This window comes from Vombatus ursinus, unplaced genomic scaffold (genome assembly GCF_900497805.2).
Source record: "Vombatus ursinus unplaced genomic scaffold, bare-nosed wombat genome assembly UNPS02014870.1, whole genome shotgun sequence".
NCBI lineage: Eukaryota > Metazoa > Chordata > Mammalia > Diprotodontia > Vombatidae > Vombatus > Vombatus ursinus.
In genome coordinates this window covers 10676361-10702269 of record NW_020954648.1, presented here as the reverse complement: position 1 = coordinate 10702269, position 25909 = coordinate 10676361, and the positions used below count along the sequence as shown (strand labels likewise).

At 40.5% G+C, this 25909-nt stretch overlaps 1 protein-coding gene and 1 pseudogene across 3 annotated transcripts in view; both read left to right on the top strand.

Moving 5' to 3' along the window:
- The window catches only part of MKRN1 (makorin ring finger protein 1), a 35499-nt gene extending 23759 nt beyond the window's left edge, over positions 1-11740 (top strand). Inside the window, exons 3-8 of one of the 3 annotated variants that reach the window (XM_027842355.1) lie at positions 5812-6041; positions 6499-6725; positions 7331-7545; positions 8208-8318; positions 8945-9083; positions 9554-11740. In XM_027842355.1, the coding sequence (XP_027698156.1) occupies positions 5812-6041; positions 6499-6725; positions 7331-7545; positions 8208-8318; positions 8945-9083; positions 9554-9571 (940 nt within the window). In that variant the 3' untranslated portion in view covers positions 9572-11740. Of the gene's footprint in view, positions 1-5811; positions 6042-6498; positions 6726-7330; positions 7546-8207; positions 8319-8944; positions 9084-9426 lie in introns of all 3 variants that reach the window. The other 2 variants (XM_027842354.1, XM_027842353.1) reach the window with 2 other exon arrangements.
- Positions 11741-25342: 13602 nt separating this feature from the next.
- LOC114028153 overlaps positions 25343-25909 on the top strand; it is a 1960-nt pseudogene continuing 1393 nt past the window's right edge.

Genomic DNA, 25909 nt, shown 5'->3' with positions numbered 1-25909 from the left:
TAGAGCACTGGCCCTGGAGTCAGGAGGACCTGAGTTCAAATCCGGCCTCAGACACATGATAGTCACTAGCTGTGTGACCCTGAGCAAGTCACTTAAACTTGATTGTCTCGCAAAAAAAACCCCAGTAATAATAATAAAATAAAAAAATTTGAGCACCTCCTGTATGCAAAACAGTTTCCTTGGAAAACAAAGATTTGAATACAGGCCTTGCCCTCAGGAACTTAAAATTGGGAAGAAAACATATACAAATGAATGTGATAGAAGAAATGCACAGGAGAGATCTAGACAAAGTGTCAGGAAAAAAATTGAGATGAGAGAGATCGTTGGGGGGGTGGGTAGCGGGCGGTGGGGTGTGGGGTAGGTCAGGGACAGCTACATGGAGGAAAGGAAAGAGTCCACTGGGCCAGAAGGGGAAGGAGAGGCCACTCCAGTCATCGGTGGTGGTATTGGCAAAGACGTGGTAGAACAGGATCATGGAACTGAAGAGTTAATAGGACCATATAAGATAAGGCTGGGCCAGATATTGTGCAGGGTTTTGAATCCCATTATCAAGAATTATACATTATGGTACACAGTAACAGCCACATTGTGGGATGACCAACTTTGATAGACTTAGCTCTTCTCAGCAATCCAAGGATCTAAGACATCTCCAAAAATTTCATGATGGAAAATGCTGTCCACATCCAGAGAAAGAACTATGGAGTTGGAATGCAATTCAAAGCATACTATTTGCTATTTTTTTTTCTCTTTTGTTTCCTCTTTCTTGTGGTTCCTCCTATTGGTTCTAATTCTTTCTTATAACATCACTAATGTGAAAATATGTTTAATAGGAATGTACATGTAGAGCCTGTGTCAGATTGTGTGCCGTCTTGGGGAGGGTGATGGCGAGGAAGGGGGAAAAAGATTTTAAACTCAAAAGCTTATGGAAGTGATTGTTGAAAACTAAAAATAAATTAATAAAAAAAATTATACTTTATCATGTAGATAAATGGGTCAACAGTTGCTCTAAGATTTATAAGCTTAGGTGAATAACAACCTATAAACATCTATTAAGTGCTTGCTATGTGCCAGACACTATGCTAAGTGCTGGTGTCATCAGTGTATACAAAGGATTGGATATTTTCTTAAAGAAGAAGAAAAAAAACTAGCAAAACCAATCAATACATCAAAAAAAATATGAAAATAAATGCAATATTCCCTACCCATGAACTTTCTGTTTCTGTATAGTCATATGTCTTCTCATATTTCAAAACTTTATTATTACTCTTTTCAAAGTTTGTGGTTATTGTTTTAGATTCAGAAAAAGGTCAGCCTGTCTATTGGGGGGTGCTTCCTTGAACATCCTGAAAATGAATATATTAGGGAAAAGAGGAAAGTTCACTTTATCGTGATTTTCAGGTAGACCAATAGTTTTTAAATTGTCTCTCCTGGATTGTTTTTCCAAGTTAGTTGTTTTACCAGTGAGGTATTTTAGTTTTCATCTTTTTTTTCATTTTTTTGTTTCTGTTTGACTGATTCTTGCTCTCTTATAGAGTCATTAGTTTCCATTTGCTCAATTCTAATTTTTAACAAATTGTTTTCTTCTATTAGATTTTGTACTTCCTTCCCCAATTGGCCAATTGTATTTTTAAGGGATTTGTTTTCTTCAGTGTACTTTTTTTCCAGTTGGCCAATTGTGCTCTTTAAGGACTTGTTTTGTTCAGTGTACTTTTTTTCCTATTGACCAATTGTATTTTATAAGGACTCTTCTGCCTCTCTCATCTGACTTCTTATCTTCTAAGAAGGCTTTTTGGGCTTCAGACCAGTTCATATTCCCTTTTGAGGTTGCAGATGAGGGTTTGTTGACAATGTTGTCCTCTTCAGAATTTCTGTCTTGATCTTCAATCTTCTCATAATATGAATCTATGGTACGTTTCTTTATATTCATGGTGTTTCTTTATTCCCTGGCCTTTAAAGAGATTGAGTTCTTCTGCTGGGAAGCCGAGGGCACTGACCCAAGCTTCTTGTGTTGGGAGCCTGGGTCTTAGTCACTGGCTTTGTGTGCTGGGGCCTCTGATGTTCACAGTTGGAGGCCGTAGGGTTCTGGTAGCTTACCTGGTGTTGAACTGGAATCAGCAAGGCTGTAACTTTCGGGCAATTTTAGGTTGCCTGCTTTTCCTTTCCTTTAGCTTTCTTCAGCTCCTTTTAGATGGGTGTTGCAGGGTGTTTATCTGCCTGGGACCCTTTCTAGTGCTGCTTCCCTTAGTTTTGCTGAGGCACTGGGAGACTCCTTTGTTGTAGAATGCCGAGGCACCTGGTAGTTTTCTGAGCTGGTTTCCACTGGTTCCTCCGTCTTCACTGTGAGTCACTCCGAGGTCCAGGTGTTGGTGTTTGCCTGTGTTCCACCACCTGGGTTTCAGGATCTCCTGGTTGGCAGTTGGAGGCTGTAGGGTTCTGACAGTTAACTGGTGTTGGGCTGGAATCAGCAAGACTGGAACTGTCGGGCACCTCTAGGTTGCCTGCTTTTCCTTTCCTTTAGCTGTCTTCAGCTCCTTTCAGACGGATGTTGCAGGGTGTTTATCTGCCTGGGGCCCTTTGTAGTGCTGCTTCTCTTAGTTTTGCTGAGGCCTTGGGAGACCTGTTTGCTGTGGAATGCCGAGGCACGAGGATCTCCTCCTGGTGTGCTAAAATGGGGCTTTCTGCTAGCTGGCTGGGTGCCTCTCATTCTGTACCACTCCCCTTCCCCCAGGGCAAGAGGGGCCTTTCCCGTTAATCCCTCAAGCTACCTGGGCTACTGCAATGCTGCTCCCCATCTTTCTTCTGTTCAGCTGTTCCAGGGTTTTTCCTGGGGTGATATTTTCAGGGCTTTCAGAGGTTGATAGGGGAGGGTGAGAGCGACTAACTTTTTACTCCGCCATCTTGGCTCCTGGAAGCGGAAAACGAAAGTTCACTTTATAGGATAACAAAATATCTTCATAAGAAATGCAGTGACATTTTTATAGTCCTTCCTAATTTTCTTGGCTGCCGTTATCACTCTCTTGACTCAATGAACTGGCTCACTTAAAACCTCCATTGGATAATGGGCATGTACTCATTTTTTCCCATTTTTTGCTGCCCTAAAAAAAGTACTGCTATGGATATTTTGGTATGTATAGGCCCTTTCTTTAATACGAGCACAGCATTTAAATACTGAAAATAGATTGAGGGTTATTCAGTGATGTTTTCCCTTTCACCCTAACTATCCCACTTTGTGATGCACTGCCCACAGTGCTTGTACAGGATGCCACTGACCAGGCTGTTGGCTGAGACTAGAGGCCCTCTTGCAGTACATCTAGTACCATAATTGTATATGTTCAGGTTTACAGATTGGACTTTTACGAGTTTATTACTGTTTGGAGACCATAAAGCATTATGCAAATGCTCATGATTAGAGACTTATAGCTTATATGACAAGTAGTGAAAAGAATAATTTTATAGCACTACTAATCACATGTCAAAAAAAGTTTGAAATTTTATTGTACACTTTAGGTATACAGAGAAGGAAAGCTGGTTCATTCTCATATCTTTATTTAGGGATCAAGATTGGTCATTAAATTTTACAGCATTTATTTTCAGTTGTTAATTGTTCTTTCCATATATTTTGTTGTAGTTGTTGTGTGCATTGATTTCTTGGTTTTGTTTGTTTTTCTTTCTGTCACGTAAATCATGCCATGCTTGTACTTAACGGTATTCATAATTTCTTATGGAGTGTTCCATTAGATTCGTGTACCACAATTAAAAAAAAAAGTTTATTACCTCTTCACCTTTAATTAAAATGTTCTGCCACCAGATGGCAATGGTGCCTCAGCAATGGCCAAGTAGTCATTAAACAAAAAGGTTTTTTGCCTTCCGGATGGCTTGCTTGAGATGAAAATGAGTCTTTTTCTCCTATTTTGTAAGAGTAGAACTTTTTATTAAAATAGTATTCAAATGACTAGGCAGGGTTAAAGATACACAGCTAGTTATTACATTCAAAGAAAATAGTCTGAGATAAAGATAACTTTCTCCCTAACCCTTATCACAGTTTAATCTAACACCCAGATCTTATCCCAAGACTTAATTTGAATGATTCGAACCTTTTAAAATTATTTTTATTTTATTTTTATTATATTATTATTTATTTTTATTTATTATACTATTATTTGTATTATATTATTATTTATTTTAAAATTATTTTCTTGGAAGTTAGCAGCCGTTCATTAAATTCTTCTGTTTGCAAACTATTGGGTTAGGCAGCAAGAGGAAATGTAAAGCTAGTTTAAAAAGGGGCCCACTTCTCAGACTTCAGGTGATTTGCTAGAGCCCATGTGTATAACAGCTGTTGGCTTTGTTCTTTAATGAATCTTCTGACTATCATAGACCTTGGCCAGAAGTTTTTTGGCAGTGTTTAGAATCAAAGAATGTTAAAGCTAAGGTTAAAAGAAGACCTTAGTTATTATTTTATATAAAGCTTCTCATTTTACAGATGAGATCACTGTCTTATCTTCCCAGTTTCTTTTTCTTAAGTAGTATGAAGAAAACACTTCTTGGGCAAGAAAGAGCCTTTCTACATCTGTCTCATCCTTCCACCTCTTATTATTGCCACAAGAGTTAGTTGCAGAGTATTTTGTGACCTCTAGAAGGTAATTTTTTCTTGCTGTTATCTGTTAAGTATTTTACCTCTCAAGCAGTTCTCTAACTTAACTCATAGCTTGATGTTTCTCAAATTTTACTGGTGGCATTTTTTTTTTTCTTTAAATTTTTTTATCTTTCATTTTTCATTTCCCTTTCATTTCCAAATATATCCCTCCTTCCATACTCAGGGAACTATTCTTTGTATCAAAGAATAAAAAAGAGAGCTAGAGAAAAACAAGGCCTCAAGTTACCCCAGCACATGATCTTGTGATTTGTAATATGGACTGTTCCAAACCTGTAATCTTTTCACTTCTACAAATAAGAGATGGAAGTACATTTTCTTCAGTTCATCCCTAGGGACAAGCTCAGACATTATTTATAATTATGTAGTAGTCCATTTGGAAGTCATGGGGTGGGGTCTGCTTATTACTTCACTGCACTGTAGCCGTGCTTCTCTGAATCGTCTTACTGTTAAATAGTATTTCATTGCATTCATATATTTTCGGAACAAGCTACTTTATAATACTATTTACTTAACTAGGATCCTAAAGTGGTTTTGTGATTTGTTCTAAGGCAGTTGTTTCAAACTTAAGTATTATGTTTGCCTTGTAGCACTCATAATTTCTAAAGGGAAATAATGTTGAAGGTTTCTGCAGTAGCTCTGTTGAACCACTGCTATTTAAATTCTTCCTCTTCAAAAAGACTTATCAATATGGTTACATATTCCTTCAAACAAAGAGTAGGGCAGGACAATTTGAGATCCTTTCTTTCTCCTGTGCACAGGGAAGGTGTTTCTTAGAGGGGAAAAAAGAAGAAGTTAGGTTAGAAATATGGATTGAGGTAGCCAGATGTAAAAGAAGATAAGTACATGCTGACATCTTTTTGCACAAAGATTGAAAACACATGGCAGCCCTCTATTCTGGAGAGTTTTTGCTTGGAGAAGCAGGCAAGATACTTCACTGTCAGCATTGTTGAATATTATAGCATTGCTTTGTGTGAATATATTTCACAATCAGATTCAGTGGGATAGTTTCATAATTCAAATAATGGAAATCGGTTCTCCCTAATTAGAGTTGAATTTTACCAGTAATGAACTTACAGTAAGTGTCTCTGCCAGTGTCCTGTGTATCTACATGTTGACTCCAACCAGACAACGATTAGCATTCTTTTATTTGTTAGATATGAACATACCAAGCCATTAAAACGAGAAGAAGTGACTGCTGCCAACCTAGCTGCAAAACTCGACCTGCCAGCCTCTTCGAGCCTCCCAACACTGGTTGAACCACTTGCTGAAGCCAGTACTGGTGAAGCTGAATCAGAAAATTCAAATTTTGCAGCTGCAGGAGCAGGTGGGGAAGACTGGGTAAACGCCATTGAGTTTGTTCCTGGGCAGCCCTACTGTGGACGTGGTAAGTATTTCAAAGGATAAAATTAAAGCTGTTGGTTGCATAATAGTTTGTCAGCTATAGGAGTGGTGACATCCCTCCTGCCATCTGGGATCTGTGCTAGTTTACAGACTAGACTGACTGGATTTGGCCTAATCAAGTTTTTAGAAACTCAGTTCAGAGCACCATGAAGGTGATCGAAGGAAGTCATAAACCAATGATGAATTTAATGTGTTCAAGAATTAGAAACTTACATTGTCTTGCCCTGCTGAGAAAACAGTATTAGAAGTGTATTTTTTCCTTTATTTCTGAGGTTAGAAAAAATGAATTGGAAAAGATGCTGTGGGTTTCAAAGTAAAAGTTCTTTTGTATTCTGATCCTCTAGCCAGGAAGATGTACATTTGCCTTTTTTAAAAAATGTATTGTTTTACCTTCAAAGCCTAGAATGTATGAGTCAAACATGAACTCTAATGTTTCCTAGCAGCCCCTTCCTGCACTGATGCACCCCTGCAGGGCATGGTAATAGAGGAAGAATTAGAAAAACAGCAAACCAACGTGGAAATGAAGAAGCAGCTTTGCCCCTACGCAGCAGTAGGAGAATGCCGTTATGGGGAGAATTGTGTTTACCTTCATGGGGATGCCTGTGACATGTGTGGTTTGCAGGTCCTGCACCCAGTGGATGCTGCCCAGAGATCACAGCATATAAAAGTAAGTCAACAAGGAGACTTAATATATTAGTGGAACCCTCACTTTTAATCTGCTTCACAATATGGTCGTTTCTTTCTTTTTCATTTTGTGAACCTGTAGCATTTTAACCTTTTAAATAAAATTAGAGATATTTCATTGGTCCTACCTACAATTTTGTTGTTCTGAGAAGTGTTGTCTTTTCTGTTTGTGGAGTATGGAGAACAAAAGGTACAGAGGAAGAATGGGGAAATTGGGTAGGTTCCAACTTCTCTGGAATCAAGTCTTCACAAAAAAATAAAGATTTTTTTTTTGTCCATTCTCAGCATATCAGTTTTACCTTTGTTCAAATGTGAAAAATAAAAACACATTTTTAAATACAAGCATATGTGGTTTGGGCATTATTCTTACTATTACCTCCCCTTGGTGTGTATATTCAAGAATTAACTATAATTGATTATCTTTATATGAAAGACCTAACCCCAGTTAGATCATAAACTCCTGAAGAGTAAGGACCATGTCTTAGTTATTTTTATATTGTACTTCCCCTAGTTCAGTGCATTGCAGGATGGTTCATAAGTATTAGTTGAATGAATTGCTAGGTTTTTCTCCCTTATCCTTTCTTCTAGTCTTGCATTGAGGCTCATGAGAAGGACATGGAACTCTCATTTGCTGTCCAGCGCAGTAAAGACATGGTGTGTGGGATCTGCATGGAGGTAGTCTATGAAAAAGCCAACCCTAGTGAGCGCCGCTTTGGGATTCTCTCCAACTGCAACCACACCTACTGTCTAAAGTGCATACGAAAATGGAGAAGTGCTAAGCAGTTTGAGAGCAAGATTATAAAGTAAGGTTTTTTTCTAATCTCAACCAGGCAGGTGGCAGTAGTAAAAGCATCTTGTGTCAACTTAAAACAGATTAGACAAGACCATATTTAAATAAAAGACATTGTAAAACTGTTAATAAAAATGGAAATTTTTTCCTTGTATGCCAACTAATGTCTTTGTTGGCAAGATGCGTTGTTATTTGGATGTGGGAGCTTTGTGTAACATTCAATATATTGAGTAGATTTTATTTAACTGATAGCCATTTTAGGGAAGGTGAATCTGGTAGCTGTGGTTCTTGTGAACCCTAACATTGCCCCTCTAATGGTCCTATCACCGTATAACTAATAATATACCATCATTTAGATATTGTTCTCATTATTAAGCAAAACTACAAAGCCCAAAGAGTAACGATATAAGAAATACATTGACTTAAATGAAAGGAAAAGGAATCTGTTTGCAATGTCCTTTTTACTTGAGTTATTTTGAAATGCACGGGCTAGCCGCAGAATAGAATTCCTAAAACTGTATGTCTTGTCTGAAACAGAATGGTCCAGAAGAGTTTCCCCTGTGTCTTCCAGTGATGCTTTAAATCTGCATATGGCCCACCAAAATGTCTTCTAGGAGAAAGGGTCCATAATGAAGACTTTTACATTTACATTGTAACCTGTTCCTTGTTTCCCAGGTCCTGCCCAGAATGCCGCATCACATCGAACTTTGTCATTCCAAGTGAGTACTGGGTGGAGGAGAAAGAAGAGAAGCAGAAACTCATTCAGAAGTACAAGGAAGCAATGAGGTGGGAGCCCTAAAGCCTTCTCCCAAATGCCTCTGGGCACTCTTGGAAAGAACAGTGCCTTTTCATACCCTTACACCACTGTACTCTCCCTCCTTAGTTTTCCTCTCCAGTATACTTTTCCATCCCTGGCCTAATTCCTGTTTATCAGGCTATGTTATAACATAGAACTCAGGGTCCATGCCATAGGACATTCCTTCTAATAGTATTGGTTTACTAAACTGTGCTGCGGGGACGGGGTGGGACAGATGACAGTGTTTGTTTTGTTTTTGTGAAACTGCATTTGTTTTTAATAGGTGTGTGTGAGAAGTGATGGTAAGAGAAGTTAAACTATTGATCTCTAAGGTCCCTTTCAGTTCTGACATCCTATGATGTAATAAGATTTTTTTCTTCCCTGGTTCTAAGGAGCTAAAAATTACTAAATAATATAGTTTTGGAAAGATTGCTTATTTCTAGCATTTCTCCTCATATAGTGAACATACTTAGAGGTTATAGCATAGAAGGAATGGGACAGTGAGGGTTATACAGAGAATCACATTCTCTCCCATTGCTGTTTTAACAAATTAGGTAATAGATTTAAGGACCGTTTTCGATTTCTGTGAGATAAGATGAGCAATTTTTTTCCCCAGCAACAAACCATGCAGGTATTTCGATGAAGGACGTGGGAGCTGCCCGTTTGGAGGGAACTGTTTTTATAAGCATGCGTACCCTGATGGCCGTAGAGAGGAGCCTCAGAGACAAAAAGTGGGAACATCAAACCGATACCGGGTAAATCTTACTCTTTTTTAAGAGGGAAAATGTCAATATTTAATCCAAGTTTTCATGTTGGAACCACGGAAGGAGAGAGAAAGATTACTGCTATGTAGGATCATAGGTAGGCCATATCTGCCCTCTTAGAAAGATGAAGGGATATGGAAAACCATATAGTAATTCTTCCCTAGCATTCTAAGCAACAAACAAGTAGCTAGAGGGGAGCAGTTATTCTGGAAGCCCCATATAAGAAGTTTGCTTCCACGTGCCCATTGGCATGTTGGGAATTTTGCCTTACAAATAGATCCGAGGACATTGATCAGCAGTGCCTTCCCTACCATGTCCGCCATGTCTCTTACAGGCCCAAAGAAGGAACCGCTTCTGGGAGCTTATTGAGGAGAGGGAGAGCAGCAACCCCTTTGATAATGATGAAGATGAGGTTGTAACCTTTGAGCTGGGCGAGATGTTGCTTATGCTTTTGGCAGCAGGTGGGGACGACGACCTGACGGACTCTGAAGACGAATGGGACTTGTTTCATGATGAGCTGGAAGATTATTACGACTTGGATCTATAGCACCTTTCACTGGAGTTTGGACTTGTCTGCTCAGCCTCAGACAGTAGCTATTTCCTGTGGTGTTGTGGCAGTGCCTGTGTTTCTCTCCTAGGCAGGCCTATCAATTCCAGGTGCTGTTGTAATAATTTTTACCCCCAGGGTCTGTCTCCCTTTCCTTCCCAACTCCCTACCTTCTTCCCCCAGGAGTGTGTTGTTTTCTCTGTTAAAAAAAAAAAATAACAAGAAATAAATCTTAAAGTTAGTTTTTGTAAAATGAATTTAACTGTCAGACAGTTAGCGTAGGGTTTGTTGCATCATCTCTGTTTTCAACGGGATTCACACAGTTCCAGGTTAGTGTTTACAGAACTTCCACACTCATTTTGAAGAGCCCAGATACAAACATGAGCAATGGCCATTCTGGGGGAAGGGAAGTGGGGAGGGCAGGAATAGGGGCGTAGGATAGGGGAAGGAATCTAAATTGGCCAAGTAGTCTTTTGTCGCTACCTGACTTAAGAATGGTTGCTTCAGATTTCTGGTCAGATCTCTGCATTTGGCTGTTTTCAGCTCTGTTCCCCACCCTGTAATTCCACCACACGCACTTGTTCAATTGTGGTTTTGGTCTCTTGTTTACTTGCACATAACTTACTACTGGGTAACCAGAACTAGGTGCGAATGTGTTCAGGTTTTAGTGTGTGTAGCATGAAAGGAAAACTGTTTGTATGTGAAAGTAGAGAAGTTTATTATCAAATAAATTGCAGAATTGGGTCTCAAGGGCTGGGAGACTTGGGTGGCTCTGGGTGTGGTTGTGTGTGTATGTGTGCATATGTGTGTGAAAGAAGGTTTTCATCCCTATATTGGTGTATTTCATCCTGGTATAGGTGCATGAAATCTAGCCTCCAGTCAGATGGGAAAATTGGTTTAGTGGTCTCAGCCCAGTCTGTGGCAGATACTGATCCTAAAGGACACAGAGGTAACTTGATATTTGGTAGTCACAAATATAGCAGTGCTCGCTCTCTCTGTCTATATAAATAGAGAAATGGGGTTAGCCATAGAGTGGCACCATCTGGTTATCCAGAATAACAGCACAGTTTGGGACTCAGTCACATGGCTCACTTTATTTAGTATTGTATACAATCTTGAGCCTCTCCAAATAAGGCACTTTGGGAAAAATCTTTGTTCTCGTTTGAGAGGTTTGGGGGTTTTTTATGTTGGCTTTTTGTTTTTGTTTTTGTTTTTTTGGTGGGTATTTGCCTTGTTCCACCCCTCAGCCGTGCAGGTAGCATAGTGTAATTCAACATCAGTTTGCAGTACTAAGCCTTCATTAAGGGGACTAATCCATGAGAAGAGCTCAAGTAAGTTGTTACCAGATTCCTTAAGGAGGAATTTTAGCTTTGTGATTTGTTGCTCTTTTTCTTGAAATAATTCATGGAGGCCCCATGATCTGTCCACCTACTGCTCTGGTTCCTTGGACCCACCCATCCTTTCACTTTAAGATAAAACAAGTAATTGTTGCAGAGGTCTCTGTATTTTGCAGCTGCCTTTTTGTAAGAAGCACTTTTCCCAAATAAACAACAGAAAAAAAATAAACAAGTAGTCTGTTTTTTCTTTAATGAACCAGTTTGAAGTGTACAAATTTCAGTGTATTCCCACTTGTTCCCTTATTGCCATTTAGTCTTTGATCCCTCATCAATTAATCATATTCCTGTTGATGTGGTTTCATTGAGAAAAATGCCACCTTTCACAATTTACTTGGCCTTCTGTGAAAAGTATATGAAATATAAATAGAGAGAACGAAAACACTTTTAAGAACCCTGCCAGCTGAGACCACCAAACTATTCCAGGTTGAAAAGAGTTGCAAGATGATCACTGTGTAAGTAGAGGCCATGCCCCTTTTTAAACAAGGCCGAGGCCACAGCCTCTCCTTGCCAGAGGGTATTACCCATCTTACACTAGTGTGTGCTTGTGGCATGAGCATGGTTCACATCCTTAACTAACTTTCAGGTGGGTTACCAGCCATATTCTGTACTTTCACAATGTATTTTCTGGTAGATCACCCCTTTTGCTTTATGCTCCTCTGTATATGCATATATTCTATTTTAATAAAGTAAACTCCATTCCCGTATTCCTTCACTCATATGGAAGGAATTCAGGTAACTTTTTTAATTGCATGTTTGTGGAAATGTAACTCAGCTTTAACATGTGTAGAGAAATTTATGCTGTTAAAACTGCCCCCATATCTAGCAAATGTGTTTGTTGTGGCGGCTATGCTAATAGTTCATTCTTGCCCAGCCATACAGCATGTTGCTGAACTTTATGTAGCCAGAATGAATTTATTCCCCTTCCCGGCAGAAATAGATCTGCCTTTCAGCTGCTAGAATCTGGCATCAGGTCATGCTGGGACTCCCATCCCACTTCCTAAGCGAGGTGAAGAGCTAAGGCGATCCCATTGACAGGATGATAAGGTTCAACCTGTACTACTTTCTGTAAGGTCTTCATGTTTACATTGTGCTTTTAAGGTTTACAGGGCACTTTCTTCATTTGGTAAGAAATTGGATGACCATTGTTACAGATGAGGAAACGGGCTCAGAGAAGCTAAGTGACTCGCCCTTGGTCACTTAGCCATTAAACATCAGGTGGGATTTGAATATAGGTCTTCTGACTCCCAAGTCCTAGACTCATCCCGCTATACCACATTGCCTCTTTGCAACCAAAGAAAGGTGCTGTAGGATAGAAGGAGCTGGCTAGCTCGGCCTAGGTAAAAGTCCTGTAGTGGTCATTTAGGCCTTTCTGGGTTTATGGGGAAAATGATACTGTTAGTGAAGTTTAAGTGAGCAGTTCTATTTAGGACTTTAAAATTAAATGGATACTTAGGTTCTGGTTCTGAAAACTACTTTTCCATGATGATTCTGATTTCTGCTGACTGCAATGAACGTGAGTTTTTCCTTCTCCAAAGCCATCTACCACAGCTTGGCAGCTACTGTTGTTAATGACTAATAATAATAATAATAAAAATAAAAATAGCATGTGGCACTTTAATGTTTGCAAAGCCCATTACAAAAATCTCATTGTATTCGCAAAACGACCCTGGGAGGTAGGTAGTATTATTGTCCTCATTTTACGGATTGGAAAACAGGCAGACAGAGGTTAACTGACTTGTCCAAAGTCACACAGCTAACTAGTAAGGCTCTATGGCAAGATTTGAACCTCGGGTCTCCCAGACTTCAGATCCAGCACTCAGTCTACTGTACCATCTTGCTCCCTAGTGAAGGATGCAGAAGGAAGAGATGCTACCCTTCCTTGTCTTCCTGTCTCCTAAAGGTATCCTAAGCTAAAGTATAGACCAGTTCTCTACAAAGGATGTGAACATAAATCCCAACCTGTCCTGTGTCTTAGTGACTTTAGATGAGAAATTATCCATGATGATTCCATCCACACATTGTCCATAATGTTAGTTAAGTCTTGTTGCTTAGGTATCACAGCAATCCCTTTTAAGTAAATCAACCACACAGGACATGCACAACTGTTACTGTGGAATTTAGTCTTGATAACATGGATCAGAATGATTTCCAGACTGTAGAGGCTAAGGATGAGAAGTTATGGGAGACCTCCATTTCTGCCTATTTAAGATAGAGCTATTTCAAATCTTGCCATCTTCATTCTTGCCAGATTGTACCCCCATTCTTCCTGAGGTTATTTATGGGTGGAGTCATGGTAGGTACAAGCTGATTGCATCATGTTCTTACTGATAACACGGGAGAAGTACAAAAAACATTACCAGCAAGTAACAAGGACTGGTTTTGTAGGAGAATGAAACAACAAGTGGAGTGATATATTGGTACTCCACCCCGAAGATAGTAAAAGGAGAGGTTGCTCCTATGGAGGATTTACAGAAAAGACTAGCACAGAATAAGAAGGCTTGAAGAGCTTACACTCTTTAGTGTCACTAATTCTGTCCTGCACCTTTGGTCCCTGTTGCCACAGATTTCTACACCCACTTCTGATAAAAACTCCCATTTTCCCTTGGAACAGTTACCCACCAGTATGATGTGACTTAGTAATGTCAGCTGAATGCAAATCATGTGAAATCAAGCTTTGCTCAGGTCATCCATTTTCTAAACTAACAATCTATACTTGGTTTTTGGGTCTGGGTTTTTTTTTTTTTTAATGTGAGGCAATTGGGGTTAAGTGACTTGCCCAGAGATACAATCTATGCTTGGGAAGAATGTGGGTTCGACTTCCACCAAGAGCGTGTGAAATTTGACATGTTAAACTAGAATAGGAAACTCTTCTGCACTCACTAAACTGCTCTATCAGCACAGCACTACGACTTAGGTGAGGGCAAAGGGTGGTAGGGATTTGGCCACTGACCCAGTGCAGGAGCCTCAGTCTGAAAGGCATCGCATGGGGCCTGCAAAGCACTGAAGTCTTGCAGAAATGAAGCTGAGGCTGGCAGGATCTTTGCAGCCTTTGCATGCTAGTGCTGAAGACAAAAAAGCCTCCTGTTACTGGTGGTTTTAGGGCCTGGCCTAATACCATCATCTTATTAAGATTCAATTTGGGGATGAAATGAGGTACTTGTAAGTCATTGGACAATTAAAGGTTCACTTAGTGACGTTGGGGTTCTTTAAATTCAGTTCCTGTAGGCTTGTTTCCGTATGGAAATGCTTCTCGCTGGCAGGGTGGGGCATGGTAATTCACATAAGCATTCAGACTTCCATCAAGTCAGCTCCAGGTGGGTGGGACTTTTTCTGCACTTAGGACTTCAGGAAGCTGCATCAAGGAAAGCAGGAGCCAATCAGATCTCTGGGACAATTTTGTTATCTTTTAGGGAAAAGTAGTAGTCCCTGTTGAGGGGAAATGGATGAGTAGAGATGATGGGATAAACCCTGGTCCTCTCACAGGTAGTAGTAGTTAAATAACAACGTCAGTATCATCCTGGCTCCACTTTGGCCTACGTGTCATCTCAGTCTTCCCACGTTCTAGCCTCCCATCAGGAAAGGCCGCATATACCCCTATCCAACCAGAATCTTTGCTGGGACAGCAATACCTGTTGCACATTTGTGAAGGATGTCGTTCCCAAGGTTCCCACCTCTCCAGCTTCCTCCATCTCTCCCAACTTGAAAACAAAAACAGTCCCTGCACATTATACAGGATACACAAGTACAACTGAAAAATGCATCTTAAACATTCACCACCATATAGCATAGTAATAGGCAGTTATCCTAAATAAATTACACATGAAGGTACCTAATGCTTCTCTGCATTAGGATTGTGTGCTGCCAACAGAGTATAAGTAGGAACAGCACATGTGGGAGAGAATGGAACAAACATTTATTCAGCACCTACTGTATGACAGATACTGTGCTATTTTACAAATATCTTATTTGATCCTTACAATAACCCTGGGGAATAGGTGCTATCATATCCCCATTTTACAGATAAGGACCTGGGGCAGAAAGGTTAAATTGACTTGCCCAGCGTCATTCAACTAATAAAGTGTCTGATGCTGGATGGGAACTCGTGTCTTCTTGACTTCAGGCCCAGTACTCTATCCATAGTGCCACCTAGCTGCAAGTTGCATACTGTGTAGACCAACCAAATACATACAATTCATGCAGTGTACTATACTACAGATAGTATCAGAGTGGCATCCATGTGGCAGATCCTATTAAGAATCATTGTACAGTGGATAGAGCACCGGCCCTGAAGTCAGGAGGACCCGAGTTCAAATGCGGCCTCAGACCAAACACTTGACACTTACTAGCTGTGTGACCCTGGGCAAGTCACTTAACCCCAATTGCCTTTAAAAAAAAAAAAGAATCATTGTGCATGACATCCATATTAGAGGTGCATGTGGTAGAACCAATAACTTTTTCATGTAGTATATAATATCGAAGATTGAGGATACTGGCCGTTATATGCATTCCGTCAATGGTTATCTTCTCTTTATATCTGTAATCCTTTCTTCTCGTTACTCCTGGAAGCTTATAAGTCAGCCCAGTTATTGTCAGCATGGTCCTGGCACTTCTAATGTTACCTTCTGTCGGTTCTGTACAATTGGTATTGCCATCCTCACTGGTCCTTATCCCTAATCCCGAGCTCTTGGATAGTTCAGGCTGGCTATTTATAGCCTCCAGCTCCCGAGTGGTCAAACTACCCATGACTTCCAAATGTAAGGCATTAGTAGGCAAGGATGGCTCAGCTTGTGGATTCAGCCTAACCCTCTGTCTAGACAGAGGATGCCTTTGGATTCCCTTAGGTCTCGACTACCCTGAACCTCAGATAATCTAAGATACTCTGAACCTTTTCCCCCTCATCAGAATCTTAATTTAGATCTTCTGCACTTGAGCCATTATCCAGTTCTGGCAGGCCATATACAGTGGGCAAATGGATTGGGCAAGGTCTTTAAGATTATGTACACTGAAGAGAGGCAAAATGCTAGGCAGATCTGAGCTTGTAGACCTGCACCTGATTTAACCATTGTTTTTAGGGGAAATTCAATGTTACAACTGTGGGTGGGGGTCACAGCTGCCTTGTGCCTTATTTCTTTCCATCCCCCAGCTCCCCTGTCCCCAAACACATGCCTGATTTCTCTTAAACTCGTATTAAAAAAAAAAAAGATCACTTTTTGTCTCTCTGCTAAGGTGGAAAAAACTGCAAATTTGTCCAGAGTTGGTCAGGTTGTTGGAGGTGATGGACACTAATGAGAACTTACCTCAGCTGAAGCTAAAGATATCTGTCATAATGTACTGGTAAATATTTAACAACTGGTTTTTTTGGGGGGGAGGGGATGTACTCAGATGTACTTTATAGTTTAATCTGAATTATTTATGTTTTCTCCATCTCTTTAGTCTAGACCAGAGGTGTCAAACCTATGGCCTGCAGGCCTTTTACTGCTATTAACACTCAACCATAGCCTGAACCAGATTAAAATATAATTAGGAAATATTAAATGAAATAAGTAAGAATGCAATAAAATATAGATAAGATTACATTTTAAAACTAAGTCAATATGTTGTCCAAAGGGATCCTTATGTATGGATTAGTAGCCCTGTTTCTATTTGAGTTTCACACCACTGCTCTAGACAATCAATAAACAATCAAGCCCTGATTTGCCCATTTCCAAGGCCTAAATGCTTACACTGAAAAGTTAACAATTTGCCAGTTGGCTCCAGCACAAACCTGAGTATATATTATCCCTATTAGCAAGGATAAGAAGATTCTACCCTCTTCTTATAGGGATAGGGAATAAATCTATGACTTTATTGACTGGGCAACTCCCAAAGGAGGGAACACCCTCCACTGGTGCACGTCACTACCTTCTTTGCAATGTATAGTCTTAGAGAGTTTACTAAGGCACTGAGAGGTTAAGTGCTTTGTTGGGGTTACATTGTTAGGATTTCAGAGGCATCCTGAGACCAGAGTCCAGAGATTCTGAGACCAGCTCTCTTCTCACTATGCTTCAATATCTCCCTATAGTGGTACCCTCTAATTATGGAAAAAATAGGAAATCCCAGGATCCTGGCAGTGTGGTGAAATGGAGAGTTGGATTTAGACTCAAGGCCTGTGTTCAAATCTTGCTTCTGCTAGTTATTTCTCATGTGATTTTAGGAGAGTCACTAAACCTGTCTTGGGGCTGAATTTTATCATCTATAAAATGAGCAAGCTGGACCGAGTGACTTCAAAGTCCCCTTTAAACTCTAAATCTATGATCTTATGATCCTGGCTCAGTTGGGATTGGATTTGTTTGCCGATTTTCAACCTTTTTGTGGCAAGCATTAATACCTGAGGGCTTTAATTCAATGATTAACAGAGGTACTCATGAGCTTACAACCTTTTTATGAGAGGCATTATCACCCAAGGACTTTGATTCAGTGATTAACAGACAGATGTGTGTTAGCAGTCCCTACCTCCTAAGGTCCCTGATTTCCTGAGAACACAGGAATTGGGCATGTATCCCACGTGCCATCACTTAAAGCAATGAATCAGAGGGTTACTCAAGTTTACAACAAAGGGCCAGCTGATAGAGATTCCCAAGCACTAGTAGTGGAATTCTTTCAAGTACAAAGTCCTGTTGAAGTGTCTCAGCTCTGGAATGACTCGATCATTATTCTGCAACATCCAAATTGATCCCAAATGTCAGTGAGTTCTTAACATAGGTCAGGGATGGAGGAGGAGGTGGCAATTGATGACATAATGACTCCAAACTGAACTTTTTCTTGGGCTCTCCACTGTAATGGCTGGTTCCATTGACTCTAATTATATATTGGGCATGGCTTTACTTCCTGACAGGTGCCTGTGTTCTGGTGCCCCAGGGCCTTTCTTCATTGTCAACTGTGATAAATTCAAGTGACTGATATATTCCTGATATCAACTAGATTTTGGCTGTCACATCTGTTACCTAAGACCAGTTTAGTGGTAGTCTGTTTCTACCCACATGTTCAAAGCAGTGCCTGGCCCTTAATACCCACTTTAAAAATGCTTGTTGAATTGCTTGTATTGAATAACCTCAGTTTTTTAGGCAACAAACTCCCTTACCTCACAATTATGACTTCAGGACCTGGTTATCCAGTCTCTTGTTTTTACCAAGTCCAGGTGGGCATGAGTAAGAAGATTATGGCACCTAATGTGGGCTCTATTTGGTGAATTTGAGGGAGTAGCATATGAGTTCTTTGTATGAGGAACAGCAAAAAGCCAGTTGGGACTGCAATGTGAAAGGAGGGAAGTCTATAACCCATGCCCCACTCATACATCCACACATATTGGCTGGAACCCCCTGAAATTCTTGAAATTCCTATGGAGAAAGTCATATCCCAGAGTTCATTTTAAAACACAGCAATAATAATACAGTTAACATTTAGGTAGTCCTTTAAGGTTTGTAAAGAACTCTACATATGTTATGTCTTTTGATGTCCCCAACAAAAGGTAGATGCTATTATTACTCTTATTTTACTGTTGAGGAAACTGAGGCTGAGGAAGATGAAGTAACTTTCCCAGGTTCACATAGCTACTCTATGTCTGCGATTGGGCTTCAAACTCAGGTCTTGCTGACTCTAGCACTTTCCACTTTGCCATACTCTGTTTATGTAAATCCTAGTTGATGTGATGGCTGTAACTGCTATAACAAAGCTTGTCCCTGTTTACAACTGCTTCTTAGACTCACCAAGACTGGCCTGAAATCTTTGCTCAGCAATAGTGTTAACAAGCAATATTTAGATAGCTCTTTAAGATTTGCAAAGTGCTCTGCACTTTGAGCCTCAAAACAATCCAGTAAGGTAGGTAAGGAAAATGTTACCTCCATTTTCCAGATGAGAAAATGTAGGCATAGATTCAGTGACTTGCCCAGAGTCATAAAGCTAGAATCAGAAGCAGGATTTAAATTCAGTTCTCTATCCATCTGACCATACCATATCTAATATTTTTATTCATTCATTTATTTATTCACTTGTTTATTCATCCATATATCCATTCATTCATCCACTTGTTTATCCATCCATCTATCTATATCTAATCTATCTATCCAATTAGTTATTAAGACTGATTCTCCCCATCTGACCCAGGCCAGTACAGGAGCCTCTCATGGCCTGATTGTCATACTGATTGTCAATGAGCTTTGACCTACTGTGTTTCCCATCTGGTTCTCCCCTCCTTAGACAAACTAGTCTCCCTGCTCCCAACGACTTACCATATTGATTCTGATCTTAGTGCAGACACCCAATAGGTATAACCCAATAGTGCTCAGAACTCTGGAGTGAAAGAAATCTACCAGCCTCAGCCTCCCCAGTAGCTGGGATTAAAGGCATGTGCCACCATACCTGGCCACACCACTTCTAAAAAAATTTATCCAAGTACTTCTTATATAGTTGAAGAAGCTGAGACCCAGGGAGGTTAAGTGGATGTAAATTCACATGGTTAGTAAGTGGCAGAGTCAAAAATGCAAACCTAGGTCCTGTGTCCTTTCCGTGCTCTCTCCTTGTTATAGAATTCCTGGAAACTCATCAAATTTTACTTTTCACTCCTCTCTCTATTCATTTTTGTTTTCACTTTTTTTTTTCTGGGTCCAGCACCACCTTTGTGGGGAAAATGATGCTCTTCAATATATGATTCTCCAAAGCAGAACTACTTCACCTATTGGTCATGTCTGAAATTCTCCAGTCCCCTTTCTCCGTCAAACATCCTTGTGCTGCTGCAAAATTAATTTATTGTTCAGGGATCTTATTTTCACCCACCTTGGCTCACAACCCTATTTCCTGTATATAATACAGTCTAAAATCCTTAGGCCATCCATAATGTGACATCATCTTACTTTTCCAACTTCATCTTATGCTAATGCCATCCATATACTTGACACTTTAAACTTTACTATTCCTGTTTCTCTAGATATTTCTTGAACTCTCTCACTTCTCTGACTTTCCTTACAGATTTCCCTGAATCTGAAATGTGTTCTGAAATTTTACTCATCATAAAATGGGCACAGTAGTGCACTGTTGGTGGAGCTATGAATTGGTCTGTCCATTTTGGAAAGTAATTTGGAACTTTGCCCCCAAAGTTAGTGAGCTGTTAATACTCTTTGACCCCTATAGGCCTATACCTCGAAGAGATCAAAGAAAGAGGGAAAGTACCTATATGTAAAAGGACATATATGTATATAAATTATTTATAAATAAGTTCGCTATTTTTGTAGTAGCCAAAAAAATTGGAAACTTAGAGGGTGTTTTCCTCTTGGTGAGTGGCTAAATAAATTATGGTATATAAATAGAATAGAATATTATTGTTTCATAGGAAATAATGAAATGGGACATTTAACAGGAAGTCAGGAAGAGCTCTATGAATTGATGCAAAGCAAAACAAGCAGAACTAGGAGAACTTTCATACAGTGTTAACATTATAGAGAAAATTAACTTTGAAAAACTAAATTTAGAACTCTAATCAATGCAATCAACACAGCAATAAACCACAAGTCCTAAAGACTGAAAATGAAACATTCCACTTACCTTCTGCAAGAGAGATGATGAACTTAAAACACAGAGAGAGGCAGGACAATGCAAATGTGGAAATTTGTTTAGCTGGACTATATTTATTATGAGGATTTTATTCTTCAGTTTTGTTATTCAATTAGAAGAGGGTAGTGAAAGGGAAAGGTTATGCCTGTAAAAAATAAATGCATGAAAAAAATACATTCTTTTGTAAGTCCTACCAATTCCAGAATGTATCTTATTACTTACTTACTTTAAGTGGGTTGGGGGGTAATTGATTCAATAAGCCCTATCCTTATCCAAGAAAAGTGATTAAACTGTTTATACCCTTCAACCTAGCAATCACATTACTGGCCATATACTCTAAGGAAGTGAATGACAGTAACAACGATCCAAAGTATTCAGATCAGCTTTCTTTGTGGTAGGTAGCAAAGAACTGGAAACAAAGTATGGTGCCCATCAATTGGGGAATGTCTGGAAGAACTATGGTGTATGAATGCAATGGAATATTATTCCACAGTAAGAAATAATGAATATGAAGAATTCAGGGAAACATGAAAAGAATCACAGGAACCACTTGATGAAGTAAAATAAGCAAAATTCTAAGAAGCAATAATAGACTCAATGATTATAATAATGTAAATGAAAATATTACTTAAAGAAAATTGAACTCTGAGTAATGGAAAAAACCAGTCAAGGTCCTAGGGAAAAGATAACGAAACATACTTCAACCTTCAAGACAGGTTGGGGACTATTAGGACAGACTATTGTATGAACTGTTTTTCCTTAATTGTTTTTCCTTGTCACAAGGAAGGGTTTTGATGCGGGGAGGGAAGTGATAGAAAATGACTGTGCTGTAAAGACAAGTGCTATCAATAAAACTTTTTTTTAAAGAAGGCTTTTGGGTAGTTAACTTTTTCAAAGAGGTAAAAAATTTGCTGTGGATAAATGTCAGTGTCTGGACTGTGGAAGCGAAACATTTATTTCTAAGCTTTTTTGGGTGCACTTTTGTTTGGGTTTTGTATCATAGTTATTTGTGTATGTTTCATATTCCCCAACAGAGGCACACAGTAAGCGCTTAAGAAATGATTATTGAGGGGCAGTTAGGTGGTGCAGTGGATAGAGCACTGGCCTTGGAGGCAGGAGGACCTGAGTTCAAACCTGGCCTCAGACACATGATACTTAACTAGCTGTGTGACCCTAGGCAAGTCACTTAACCCCAATTGCCTCACAAAAAAAAAAAAAAGAAAAAAATGATTATTGAATTGAAGGAGTTTGGACCAAAATTAGAATAGGGCCATCAGGGAGGTTGTTTTGGTCTGAAAAGTTACAGGGATGGTAAGGAGAGTCATAGGGCAATTGATAGACAGCTTTTTCCTGGAATGATAGTATTGATTTAATTACTGCTTCCAGAGTTATTACAATAACTAAACCAAAAAAAAAATTGGTTGTTGGGAGCTGATTGTGGGGTGGGGAAGAGGAGAAACCTTAGCTGTTTGAACAAAGCTGCTTGAGGAAAGGAGAGACTTGCATGCCTTGCTCTTTGCTACCAACTGTGGCTTGAGAGGGGAAAACCCTTATGAGCTCAGCCAAGAGATCAGACCTGAATACCTTTGCAAACCAGGTTTTTTGTTGAGTTGTTTTTCAGTCGTGTTCTGACTCTTCATGACACCATTTGGGGTTTTCTTGGCAAAGGTACTGGAGTGGTTTACTGTTTCCTTCTCCACCTCATTTTACAGATGAAAAAAACTGAGGCAAACAGGGTTAAGTGATTTGCCCAGGGTCACACAGCTAGGAAGTGTCTGAGGCTGGATTTGAATTCAGGAAGAGTCATATTCCTGATTCCCAAGCCCAGTGTTCTCTCTGCTGTGCCACCTAGGTGCATCCCCCCAACAGATTTAGGGGAACTGCTATTGCAAAAAGAATGTAATACTACCTTACCACCCAGTCAAGGAGTGACTTAAGCTGGAAGTTTGTGTCCTTGCTTTCCCATGGATATTCTGTGCTTCGGTGGGAGAATATGACCCAGGTTTATGGGTAGACTGTTACGTTATGATTATCCTTGCTTTCCATTCTGTTTAATAAATGTTTCATGACTGAGAGTTAAAGGTGTCATCTCAACTGATTTATTTATTTTTAGGCTAGGCAATGGGGTTAAGTGACTTGCCCAGGGTCACACAGCTAGTAAGTGCCGAGTGCCTGAGGCCAGATTTGAACTCAGGTCTTCCTGACTTCAGGGCCGGTACTCTCTCAGCTGATTTCTTTAAAGGGGAAGTACACAGGTGGGAGCTCAGGAGCTACAGTTGTGAGTAGTGTACTATAGCTTCCCTGACCAGGGCTCTCCCTAGGATTCCGGCAGCACTCTCCAACCTGCTAAAATGGGTGTCACTTCAGGAGAGCAATCCAGCCCAGAACGAGAGCCTAGAGAGACACAGCAGCAAGCCGTACCTCAGCTGTATGACTTCAGAAACCAGACTATCCCTTCGGGCATTTGTGAAGAAACAGGTGCCAGGCAAGACCAAGAGCGCCAGACTAAATATCCTCTGGGGTTTTTCCTGTTTCACTCTGCCTCTTGGAGCACTCCAAGCTGATTGATTTGGGGCTCCTCCCTCATCCCTCTACTCTTGCCCATTTTCCTTGTCTAATTTTCAGGAGGCTGCCAATTCTCAAACCAAAAGCTATCTCAATTCTCCTGGCAGGACTTCATGGGGTTATTTGGTCCCAACAGGGAGGATGAAACAGAACAGAAGGAATATATCTTTTACCCTGGGATCAGACGTCACCTCAGTGCCTCCTGCTCTAATCTAAGATTCTCTGATTTCCAACATCTGTGGTGCCTGGCCAACCCTTCCTGACATAGTTGACGTTTTGCTTTTTTTGCCTGTTAGATCTGAGTTATCTGTCCTAGCAGTCTTGCCTATTCCTTTGGAATCTGATCTCTTACCCTCCTCATTTAACGGGTCCTGCCGGTCCCCTCACGTCCAATTGATTCCTGTTTTTGATACTGGTTAGTTAATGTTGGCAAAAAGTGTGGTGTTTGGCATAGGTCTAGAATTCTTCATAGACATTCCAGGAAGCCTAGAGTCACCTGAGCTGCATGTGAATTGGAACAGATAAAAATACTACGTGTCCCAAAGGCACAGAAAATATCCTTATCTGATCAGAATCTTTTATCATCCTATCTTTATTATTGTGTCTTCTGCCTTATTACAATTAACTCTGTTCTTTGTCCTCACTGTGACCTCCGAGAGAGGCAGCTAGGTAGAGCAAACACTGGGCCTGGAGTCAGAAAGTGCTGAACTCAGATCCAGTCTCAGACACTTATTAGCTGTGTGACCCCGGGTGAATCTACCTCAGTTTCCCCAACTGTAAAATTAGGATAATAACCTCCCAGGGTTGTTGTAAGGATCAAATCAGATAATATTTGTAAAGCACTTAGCATAATGCCTGGCACATAGTCGGCACTTAATAAATGCCTGTTTCCTTCCTTCTTTCCTCCCCCCTCGAGACTTCCACCCCAGTTCCTTCACTAGATATACTTTCCTACCTTCCCCATCTCAACCCCTTGGTGAACCAGTTCAACTCTGCATTCAATTTCCTCGTCCCCTTTTCCTCCCTTCAAACATACCTTGCCAAGCCCCAACCTTGGATTACTCCCACTATCCAATACTTTCTCTCCTACTCATATGCTGCTGCTGAATGGAACTGGAGAAAAATCATAAAACTTTTTTATGATCTGGATCTACTACGTTTGTTATAAAATAGCAATTGAGCCTTCGCTCCAGCAATCCTGTACAACTTCCTTGGTCAATTCACTCATCACGTTGGTTATTCCAGACCTTTTCATCCCTCCTCAAGCTTCCCAGTCACTGTGTCTCAGCTAGGAATTTTCCTCATACTTCACTGGAAAAAAATGAAGCTATTAGACAAGAGTTCCCTCCTCTCCCCTCCTCCTTATCTCACACCATCCAGACGTCTTCCCCCATTGTCTCTTCCTTTAACTGTCTCACATAGAGGAGACTATTCTCTTTGCCAAGGCAAACCTCTCTACATGCTCCCTTAATCCCTATTCCATCCAATCTTCTCTAGTAGATTTCCCTGTCTCTCATCCCCACTCACTCACTAATCTTCAATCTCTCCCTGTCTGCTGATTGCTTCCCTACTTCCTATCCTACCCTTTTAAAAATGATCAAATAAAATAATATTTGTAAAAAGTTATTAGCATAGGGGCAGCTGGGTGGTACAGTGGATAGAGCACTGGCCCTGGACTCAGGAGGACCCGAGTTCAAATGCAGCCTCACACCCTTAACACTTACTAGCTATGTGACCTTGGGCAAGTCACTTAACCTCATTGCCTAGCCAAAAAAAACAAAAAAAAAAGCTATTAGCATAGAGCCTGACTTATAGTGATATTTTCTTCTCTTTCCCCTTCCCTGCCAATGACATTGGCCTTCTAGCTGGTCCTCACACAAGACATCCCATCTCCCAACTCCATGTATTTTCACTGGCTATACCCCATACTATTGAAGATACCAAGGTCATCCACTGCATCCCAGGCCATCGCCAGTCATCCTGACTTTTTTCTTGCCACTGGATTTCAGTGACTCTGGAACAGAGAGTGAGGCTGATGACTGTGCGATTCTATGTCACCTAAATCCAACTTACAGGCAAGTCAAGACATCACCCCAGTGATGTCATTGGACTTCTTCAAAAAGAAAGGACCAGCTTCTACTTCTAGTGAACACCAAATGGTGGACGACGCTGGTGCTGCAGGAGGAGCGGGAGGCCGAGGGTGGCTTCCAAAGTGGCTTCGGCAGTGGGGACCGGGGAGGAAAGGCTGAAGACAAGGAGTGGGTTCCTGTCATTAAACTGGGCCGGCTAGTCAAGGACATGAAGATCAAGTCTTTGGAAGAGATCTATCTTTTCTCCCTTCCTATCAAGGAGTCTGAGATCATAGATTTCTTCCTGCGATCTTCATTGAAAGATGAGGTTCTGAAGATCATGCCTATTCAGAAACAAACTAGAGCTAGACAACATACCAGGTTTAAGGCTTTTGTGGCCATCGGTGACTACAATGGCCATGTTGACCTGGGTGTCAAGTGCTCCAAGGAAGTGGCCACAGCTATTCGTGTTGCTATCATTCTGGCCAAGCTGTCCATCATTCCTGTGAGACATGGCTACTGGGGGAACAAGATTGGCAAGCTTCACACAGTGCCCTGTGAGGTCACTGGGCGATGTGGATCAGTTCTGGTGCGCCTGATCCCCACCCCTAGAGGTACTGGCATCATCTCAGCTCCTGTGCCTAAGAAGCTCCT